This window comes from Oncorhynchus mykiss, chromosome 5, assembly GCF_013265735.2.
Source record: "Oncorhynchus mykiss isolate Arlee chromosome 5, USDA_OmykA_1.1, whole genome shotgun sequence".
NCBI lineage: Eukaryota > Metazoa > Chordata > Actinopteri > Salmoniformes > Salmonidae > Oncorhynchus > Oncorhynchus mykiss.
Genome location: NC_048569.1, coordinates 4,638,783 through 4,648,979, shown reverse-complemented (window position 1 = coordinate 4,648,979; position 10,197 = coordinate 4,638,783). Strand labels below are relative to the sequence as shown.

Genomic DNA, 10,197 nt, shown 5'->3' with positions numbered 1-10,197 from the left:
CTAGCAGTGATACTAGCCAGAGCAGTGATACTAGCCTGAGCAGTGATTCTAGCCAGAGCAGCGATACTAGCAGTGATACTAGCCTGAGCAGTGATACTAGGACAGAGCAGTATGCAGGGTTTTTTTCTCATCTTTTTCAACTGTTTCCATGCACCTGCAAAAAAAGATGGCTCAGATGTGTGACTGCCTTTTGAACTGATAGCTTTATGAAAACCCCTGTAAGCACTTGCTAATGCATTAAAACGTTGGTTGACTTTTTTTCAAAATTTCAGTACAAAGATGAAATGCCCCTGACATACTCCGCGCTCTTTGAAAACACCATCTACATCGAAACATTCTTATTTTGCCTCGTTGTAGTGTATGGAATACTACATTTACCCATTTGGGTCACTGTAAGTACTTATTCTTAATGTATGCAGTTTTGATATTTTATTCATGATAACAGTTGGCTCGATAAGGGGATGAAATACATACTTGATCTGATGCGTCTTCTCTACTCTTCTTTTTGTGATACAGTTGTATGAGAAACTGCACAGGGGTAAAGTTGAACCACAGCCCACTGATCACTCGACTGAAGACTTGGAAATGAACGAGACCCATACTTAAAATGTGAACTTCTCAACGTGATCCAGTGTTGTTGTATTCATCGAGTTCGGATGAATTATGAGATTCATTTATTATTCACAGACACGGAGGCATTTTTCCATTGGAAGATTGGTTCTATAATATTTCAAGCGTTATTTAATTTTGTATTGATTAAAAATGGAAGCAACGTTTACCTTTTGTAATTGTCACATGCACAGGGTGTTAAACAGTACAGTGAAATGCTTAACTTGCGAGCTCTTTACATGATGCAATGGGTTGAATTAAATATGAAATAAGCATGAATCATATCTAGCCACATCTCTCCATCCATAAACCACAACATAATGGTACTTTCGTCATTTCAGGGTGGAACTTCAATTAACTACAGGGACTGGGAACGAATCCACGTGAAATTTACTGCAACCAGTCACCATTCACGAACTATCCGGAAATTGTATTCGCCGTACGCATGCGCACAAACCCCAACGAGGGCTGATTCATTTTCGTATTATTATTATTAGCTCGCTAGTAAATCCGTTAAAATATACACATTTGATACAATTTGTACGTGGGTATGGCAGAGGAGGTAACGAAAACCACAGGCGAACTCTCAGTGGGTAAGTTGATAACATGTCTAGCTAATTTACAGCCCTTGTAGCAATGTTGAAAGCATGCGATGTGTTGCATCAGACCGGTTTTGCTAGCTAGCTTTCTTAGCACAAGTGATGTATATAAATCATTGCATAGCTCAAGCTTATCTTGACTGTCTAGTTAGCTAAAACAAGCTAGCTAAATTACTACGCATCGGTGTGAGCTCTGCTTTTGTTTTTCCCTGTACCCAAACATGTGGTAAAATGTCTGTGTCACGCTCCTGTTATCTAGCCAACGAGCATCTTGCCTAGCTAGCGTAATCACTGTCATGCATTAGTTCGCTGAACTAACATACATTCAGAATCAAGTGTTGAGTGTTTCCACTTCTTCCAGGTGAGTTGTATGTGTCTGACAAAGAAGGCAATGACCAGGATGGTGACGGAACAGAGAGGAAGCCTTTCAAGACCTCATTGAGGGTAAGAGGAATCAGTGTCGTGTGCCATGTTTTGTGTTTAATTATGACTCCATCCAACATAACTGATGTGTCTACGTATCTTTGAATCAAACACAGTTAAGTGCATTGCTATAACAACAACTATTTGATTTCAAAGGCTTTGACATTTGCTGGAAAGGAGCCATTCCCAACCATCTATGTGGACTCTCAGAAGGAAGGAGAGGTACACAGTTAGAAGCATTTGAAAAATAAGTAGTTTGGTTTCACTTTCATTTGGTCTCCCCGTTCTGATTTCGTCTCCCCGTTCTGATTTCGTCTCCCCGTTCTGATTTCATCTCCCCGTTCTGATTTCATCTCCCCGTTCTGATTTCATCTCCCCTATTACTCCAGCGTTGGGCAGTGATCTCCAAGACGCAGATGAAAAATGTGATCAAGTTATTTGCTAGAGAGCAGATGAAGAGCGACTCCAAAGACAAAAAGGAGGTACGTGGGAGAGGCGTCAGTGTGGGGAAATAGTCTGGGGCATGTTTATCCCAAATGGAACCCCATTCCCTATATAGGAATCCTATTCCCTATACTTCTGGTCAAAAGTAGTGCTCTATGTAGGGAATAGGATACCTTTTGGGATGCCACTATTACAATTATTCACACAGTCTTGTATTTGGCCATAAACAGTTGTGGCTATCGGTTAAAATATTCACAGGCAGCAGTAGCCCATGTGAGCTGCTATTTATGTAAGTTATTTTCAACGTTGATTTAAAGGCAGAGGATTCTGAGAGACGAGAGAAGAACCTAGAAGAAGCTAAGAAAATCACCATTGAGAACGACTCCAGCCTTCCAAAGCCCAAAACGGTCAGATCCACTATATTCTCTTTAGTCAGTATCCTGTCTAACTCATCTTACTATGTTTTGTATTGTTTAAAAGGGTTTTAAACAAATACATGTTTGGAAATAAGAATAACATGTTTATCTTCCATTGTGTTGAAATATAGAAATGTAATCAACCTTTTCCCAACAGGTCAAAATCTATCAGCTGGAGCCTCTCCGAGGGGAGAGAGTGAAGGTGTTTGGTTGGGTGCATCGAATGAGAAAACAAGGTGAGGATTGTAGAACGTTGGTTAATGTGTGTCTAATGTCAGCACCGTAACTAGCTGATAACATGCAGGTTGTTTTTTTTAACAGTATATTCTCAGGATTGTAATGCAGGGTGTTTTGTCCAGCCGTTTATGTCCAACAATGGAAGCTCCCCCCAAAAACTACCTGGGGGGGAGCTGGATGAGAGGAGAGGGGGGCTTCATGGCTCATAGTATATTTATTATTCTCTTTATTTCCTATTTTATCCCGGTAAGTTGACTGAACACATTGTCATTCTCTTGCTAGGAAAGAACCTGCTGTTCATTGTGCTGAGAGATGGAACTGGTTTCCTGCAGTGTGTTCTCAACAATAAATTGGTAAAAAAAATATATATATATTTTGTTGTCTTAAATGTCAATTTCTTTTTTTATTACAAAATGGAATAATATGCTTTCTTTTATTTGTAAAACTAGTTGTTTTTGTCTCCTATTATAGTGTCAGTGCTACAATGCCCTGGTGCTGTCCACTGAAAGCACAGTGGCTCTGTATGGGACAGTGGAGCAAGTACCTGAGGGAAAGCAGGTACAGATTCTTCACTCACTTACTTGAATTACCCAGATTAAACTGTCATATTTTCACTCAAACCTTTTTTTTTATTTTTTTTTTTAGACCAGGACTAGGCCCAATCTGGTTTGGGGAAAACTGTCCCTTTTTAACTGTAATTAGATGGTTTGTTATTTTATTATTAGAGATATTACTGACTAGGATCTCCTCTCTTTGTCCTTCTCCAGGCCCCTGGTGGTCATGAGCTGCACTGTGACTTCTGGGAGCTGGTGGGTCTGGCGCCGGCTGGAGGAGCTGACAACCTGCTGAATGAGGAGTCTGATGTGGACGTTCAGCTCAACAACAGACACATGATGATCCGTGGGGAGAACGTGTCCAAGATCCTCCGGGTCCGCTCCACTGTCACACAGTGCTTCAGGGATCACTTCTTCGCCCGCGGATACTATGAGGTAACAAACAATATGTTGAGAAGGATTATTACCACAGCAGGCAAGGTACTTGGAGTCAAACAGACAGGCCTGGATGAGATCTTTAAGGTCAGGACCCTCCATAAGGCTCACAAAATACTCTTGACCCCTCAGCATGAAAAACACAACTAGACAATCATCTGTGCCAGATGTGATATCCCTCCTAAATAGCTCGGGCTAATGTTCCTATCGACTCCGTAAGGCCAGCAAGCTAGTCTATATATATATATATATATATATATATATATATATATATATATATATATATATATATATAGATATCCCTCCTAAATAGCTCGGGCTAATGTTCCTATCGACTCCGGAAGGCCAGCAAGCTAGTTTTTTTATATATATATATATTTTTTTATTGGTATGTAACTGTTATGAAAGTTGTATTGTCAATTTAGTTTTGTATTTAAACGCCATTTTAAATGTGTACATGACACTGCAACAAAATGTCCCCATGGGGACAATAAAGTCAGTAAGTAAGAGTGGGTTCACTGTACAAACGTACTCTGATCTCTTTGAAGCATAAAACCACCAAAATAAATTGAATGAAAATGTTCTAGTATTATTTTTTTGTCAGTTGCGTTATGCTACTTAGTGTCAGTTGATGACAATTCTCCCGGATCCGGGATGGGTAGTTACAAGATTTAACTGCCCCGGACTAAGAAAAACATTCAAATAAGATTTTTTTTCTTCAAGGAAAAAAAATGTCCTGGACTAAAGTATTCAACATTAAAATGTAATTTGGTTGGAGGCAATGATTCTCGTTTAATGTGTCATTTATCTCATCTGTGGTAAGTTGCAGGTGCCTACAGGGTAAAAAATAGCCATTCAACCAGTTTTGAATAAAAAGACCTTTCTGCTCCATTGGACTCCATTGTAAAGGACAAGGATGCCAATATATTGGAGCACCACTGTATCGAAAAGCCTCATCACCTCCATCTTTGCTTATTGTATTTGTTGATGACATCATTAGCTAGGTTTTGATCCAATTGGCCACAGATATTCATGCTAATGTTCTGTAATTAACATAAAATAAAATATGCTAATTTTCCCACCAGTGGTGTGTTTCCACCAGACTTGTTGCAGATATAATTCAGTGTGTTATGACACAATGTACTTTTTCATGTACTGAATAAGAATCAAAAGTTTCCATCTCTATCGACGGTTTTTGTCACAGGCCTACCCTGGTCTTGACACGGGCCTACTCTGGTCTTGACACAGGCCTACTCTGGTCTTGACACAGGCCTACTCTGGTCTTGTCACGGGCCTACTCTGGTCTTGTCACGGGCCTACTCTGGTCTTGTCACGGGCCTACTCTGGTCTTGTCACGGGCCTACTCTGGTCTTGTCACGGGCCTACTCTGGTCTTGTCACGGGCCTACTCTGGTCTTGACACGGGCCTACTCTGGTCTTGACAGGGGCCTACCCTGGTCTTGACAGGGGCCTACCCTGGTCTTGACACGGGCCTACCCTGGTCTTGACACGGGCCTACCCTGGTCTTGACACGGGCCTACCCTGGTCTTGACACGGGACTACTCTGGTCTTGTCACAGGCCTACTCTGGTCTTGACACAGGCCTACTCTGGTCTTGACACAGGCCTACTCTGGTCTAGACACAGGCCTACTCTGGTCTTGACAGGGGAGCTCTAGACAACAGCAGGCAGATACAGTGCAGGAAGACTAGTCTACATGATGACATTATGGATAAGAGAGAGAGAATGGTTTTATTTGTCAAAATGGCAGTCAAGCATCGATCGTCATGTCACCGGAATAAGACCCTCGATATTTATTGGAAAGGAGCATCAAGATCACTGCACTTTCACCACCCTGTGACGTTTCTAAATGATTTATTCTGTAGCCTAATAAATTGCATGGTTTCCCCGAGTCGTAGTGGGAGGACCACACGCCATATCATTGCGTGACTCGAGTTTATGTTGTTTCAATGGTTAATATCAGTATTTCAGCATAAAGACGTTTCCACTTCAATTTCTCACAAAATTTAATTTTACAGACACAAAAAGATCCCACCATGTCGAACTAACAAATTATCTGTCAGATTTATAAAATTGTACTGAAACTACCTGCTTCCATCACAGCTGTTGTGTTTTATTGAATGTGATGCGACTTGATTCACAAAGTGGATGGAAACGTGGTTAGTGATGAAAGCTTTTGAATCTTGAATTGAATACTTTCAGCCTTGTATGTCGACACTTCTTGTCTAAATCTGTGAATTTTTTTTTTTTGTATTTGTTCCCCCAAAGATCACCCCACCCACTCTGGTGCAGACCCAGGTGGAGGGAGGTTCCACCCTGTTCAACCTCAACTACTTTGGGGAGGAGGCGTTCCTGACCCAGTCCTCTCAGCTCTACCTGGAGACCTGCATCCCTGCTCTGGGAGACACCTTCTGTATCGCTCAGTCCTACCGCGCAGAGCAGTCCCGCACTCGCAGGCACCTGTCTGAGTGAGTACTGGAATTGTTGTTTTCCTTTTGCTGTTTCATATTGGAGTCATTCTGATAGCAAAACATGACCTTAGGAAACCCTCTATTGGGTATTGACCTTTATATTTATACAGGTTAGTTTCACTGACGAGTTATTCTTCAACAGACACTTTCTAGTGTTTAATTAATAAGGATAAAACCCTTCTTTTCAATTTTCACCTAAAATGACATGCCCAAATCTAACTGCCCGTAGCTCAGGACCTGAAGCAAGGATATGCATATTCTTGATACCATTAGAGAGGAAACACTTTGAAGTTTGTGGAAATGTGAAATTAATGTAGGATAATATAACTCATTAGATCTGATAAAAGTTCATGCAAAGATTTTTTTTTTTTTTTGTACATCTTTAAAATGCAAGAGAAAGGCCATAATGTATTATTCCAGCCCGGGTGCAATTTAGATTTTGGCCACTAGATGGCAGCAGTGTATGTGCAAAGTTTTATACTGATCCAATGAACCATTGCATATCTGTTCAAAATGTTGTATCAAGACTGCCCAACTGTGTCTAATTGGTTTATTAATACATTTTCTAGTTCATAATTGTTCACTCTCCTCAAACAATAGCATGGTATTCTTTCACTGTAATAGCTACTGTTAATTGGACAGTGTGGTTAGATTAACAAGAATTTAAGCTTTCTGCCCATATCAGACATGTCTATGTCCTGGGATTTTTTTTTGTTGTTGTTACTGACAACCTCATGCTAATCACATTAGCCTACGTTAGCTCAACCGTCTCGCGGGGGGACACACCGATCCCTTAGCGGTTAACATGGGTTATGTAGTTATACTATGTGCCCTCCCTCTGTAGGTACACTCACATAGAGGCAGAGTGCCCCTTCATGACCTATGAGGACCTACTGAGCAGACTGGAGGATCTGGTGTGTGACGTGGTGGACAGAGTCCTGAAGTCACCTGCTGCTTCTCTACTCTATCAAGTCAACCCTGTACGTCTGAGGTTTTATTGGCAGCTATTAGTTCTCTCTCTCTCTCTCCCCCCCCCCTTTTTCTCTCTGTCTGTCTCTAGCTGTCTGTCTGTCTGTCTCTAGCTGTCTGTCTGTCTGTCTCTAGCTGTCTGTCTGTCTGTCTCTAGCTGTCTGTCTGTCTGTCTCTAGCTGTCTGTCTGTCTGTCTCTAGCTGTCTGTCTGTCTGTCTCTAGCTGTCTGTCTGTCTGTCTCTAGCTGTCTGTCTGTCTGTCTCTAGCTGTCTGTCTGTCTGTCTCTAGCTGTCTGTCTGTCTGTCTCTAGCTGTCTGTCTGTCTGTCTCTAGCTGTCTGTCTGTCTGTCTCTAGCTGTCTGTCTGTCTGTCTCTAGCTGTCTGTCTGTCTCTAGCTGTCTGTCTGTCTCTAGCTGTCTGTCTGTCTCTAGCTGTCTGTCTGTCTCTAGCTGTCTGTCTGTCTCTAGCTGTCTGTCTGTCTGTCTGTCTCTAGCTGTATGTCTGTCTGTCTCTAGCTGTCTGTCTGTCTGTCTCTAGCTGTCTGTCTCTAGCTGTCTGTCTGTCTCTAGCTGTCTGTCTGTCTCTAGCTGTATGTGTTTATCTCTGTCTCGTGGTCTTGTTCACTGAGATGGATATATTCTTAAATGTTTATCTTGAAATAATGTTTCCTTTTTGAGATTCAGGTTTCCTTGATCTTTTAGAATCCTGGTATGGTGGTGAAAGGCTAAACATGAGGATAGCACAGTGCTAATGTGGCCTGTCTTTTTCCTTTCCATCCTCCCCAGGACTTCAAGCCCCCCAAGAGGCCCTTCAAGAGGATGAACTACTCTGAGGCCATCATCTGGCTGAAGGAGCACGACATCAAAAAAGATGATGGGACATACTATGAGTTTGGAGAGGTACATTTGACTGAATAAATTCCATTTGATAAATGGTTTTATGGTCGACAAGTACCACAGTCAATTATAATCACTCCTAATTACTATCTCCCTCAGAAATAATATTTGGACCGTGTCGATCTGTGGTTGTTTTGAAGACATTTAGGACATTTTTAGGACTGGTATCCAGGATAGATTTAGCCAAGTCCTGGACTACATATGACTTTCAATGGAGAATCTGTTGAACCAGCTTTTGAGTCCATAACTTAGTCTGTGTCCAGGAAACTGACGTGAAGAGAGACACGGAATGTCCGCTCAGTGTTTAGCTACTCCACCAGTGGATCTTCTCTTCGTCCAGCTCCTGTTATGGTGATGTTATAAAACCCTCTCCCTCCTTGGTTTCAGGACATCCCAGAGGCCCCAGAGAGGCTGATGACTGATGCCATCGGTGAGACCATCCTGCTGTGCCGCTTCCCGGCTGAGATCAAGTCCTTCTACATGCAGCGCTGTCCTGAGGACCGACGCCTCACCGAGTCGGTGAGTCCCTGACCAGCAGAGATCTTACGTCACCGAAAACCATGACCTGAAAAACCACATTTCAGAGAAGCCATCATGAACCTTATCCAGGGCCTGATTCAAACATGTCTCTGGGTTCTGATCCAAGATCAGTTTTGTCCTATTAGATAATAATGAATAAGAATATGGACAGGGGGGAGCTGATTCTAGATCAGGACTCCTTCTCTGAGAGGCTTTTTGAATATGGGCCCTGAAAGACATCCTCATTGTTGTCCCTGCTGTTCCTCTCCCCAGGTGGATGTGCTGATGCCTAATGTTGGAGAGATAGTTGGAGGGTCTATGAGGATCTGGGATGCTGAGGAACTGCTGGAGGGATACAAGAGGGAGGGCATTGACCCAACCCCTTACTACTGGTACACTGACCAGGTACGTACATCTACCCCTTACTACTGGTACACTGACCAGGTATGTACATCTACCCCTTACTACTGGTACACTGACCAGGTATGTACATCTACCCCTTACTACTGGTAGACTGACCAGGTATGTACATCTACCCCTTACTACTGGTACACTGACCAGGTATGTACATCTACCCAACCCTCTAATACTGGTACACTGACCAGGTATGTACATCTACCCCTTACTACTGGTACACTGACCAGGTATGTACTCAGCCAGGAAGAGAAAATCAGACCTGTAGATCTTATTAATTTAAGCAATAAAACACAAGGGGGCGTGCTTCATTGCGATTTTAGTATGGCTGCTGGGGTCATAGGTTAGACACCCTAGTGTTTCCCGGAACTAACTGTTTTATGAACAGAGAATCTGTTAGACTATTTTGAAGGTGTGTTGCCTTAATAACGTCAACATTGTGTCTTCTAGAGGAAGTATGGTACCTGTCCCCACGGTGGCTACGGGCTCGGCCTAGAGAGGTTTCTAACCTGGCTGCTGAACAGACACCACATCAGAGACGTGTGTCTCTACCCCCGCTTCATCCAGCGCTGTCGACCCTAAACTACCAACTACCCTGCCCCCTGCTGGAGATGGATCACACTGCGCTTCAAGAGACCAAGATGTACATCCCAAATGGCAATCTATTCCCTATATAGTGCTATTTTTTTTTACCAGCGTGCTATCCCTGTATAGGGCCCTTATTTTTTACCAGGACCAAAGGTAGTGCACTATATAGAGAATAGAGCTCCGTTTGGGACGAAGCCCCATCTTACTGCATTGCAAAAGGCCAACATACAAGGCTCGAGATCTAAGACAAGAACAATTAATTACACTAACAAATCCCTGCAAATGTAAGATTTGAAATGTGTTTTCAAACAAGAAATTCATGCTGTCTAGCGAATACTATTTGTCTGCCAATAAATGTGTACTGCATACGCTACAATATCTTTCTGGAATGTTCTGTGGAGACATGCATTCTGTTTCATCTCTTGTGTGTTGTGGCAAATGACTGGTCCACTGCTGTTGCAATAATCCTGTTAAACATAAAGTCAAAAACAAGGGTTAGAATTTGGCAGATATTTTCTTGAGTAACTTCCTTCTCTAGATGTAAAACCACCAAAAACACATACACGGTGAGTTTTGGATACATATTCATATATATATATATATAT

At 42.2% G+C, this 10,197-nt stretch overlaps 1 protein-coding gene across 1 annotated transcript; it reads left to right on the top strand.

The window, feature by feature from the left end:
* The first annotated feature begins 1,027 nt into the window (after positions 1-1,027).
* nars1 (asparaginyl-tRNA synthetase 1) lies at positions 1,028-9,960 on the top strand. The gene is made up of 15 exons (XM_021601530.2): positions 1,028-1,202; positions 1,570-1,652; positions 1,788-1,853; positions 2,021-2,113; positions 2,393-2,482; positions 2,649-2,727; positions 3,011-3,081; positions 3,200-3,286; positions 3,496-3,717; positions 6,004-6,203; positions 7,051-7,186; positions 7,961-8,074; positions 8,459-8,590; positions 8,864-8,995; positions 9,455-9,960. Exons 1-15 carry the CDS (start codon positions 1,160-1,162, stop codon positions 9,584-9,586), a joined length of 1,680 nt encoding a protein of 559 aa, XP_021457205.2. The 5' UTR covers positions 1,028-1,159; the 3' UTR covers positions 9,587-9,960.
* Positions 9,961-10,197: the final 237 nt, after the last annotated feature.

Excerpts from the sequence above, each read along its gene's own strand:
- nars1 (XM_021601530.2), top strand. The coding sequence starts at position 1,160 with ATGGCAGAGGAGGTAACGAAAACCACAGGCGAACTCTCAGTGG. Across the intron at positions 1,854-2,020 it reads ACTCTCAGAAGGAAGGAGAG|CGTTGGGCAGTGATCTCCAA; the intron begins GTACACAGTTAG and ends CTATTACTCCAG. Across the intron at positions 3,287-3,495 it reads AAGTACCTGAGGGAAAGCAG|GCCCCTGGTGGTCATGAGCT; the intron begins GTACAGATTCTT and ends GTCCTTCTCCAG.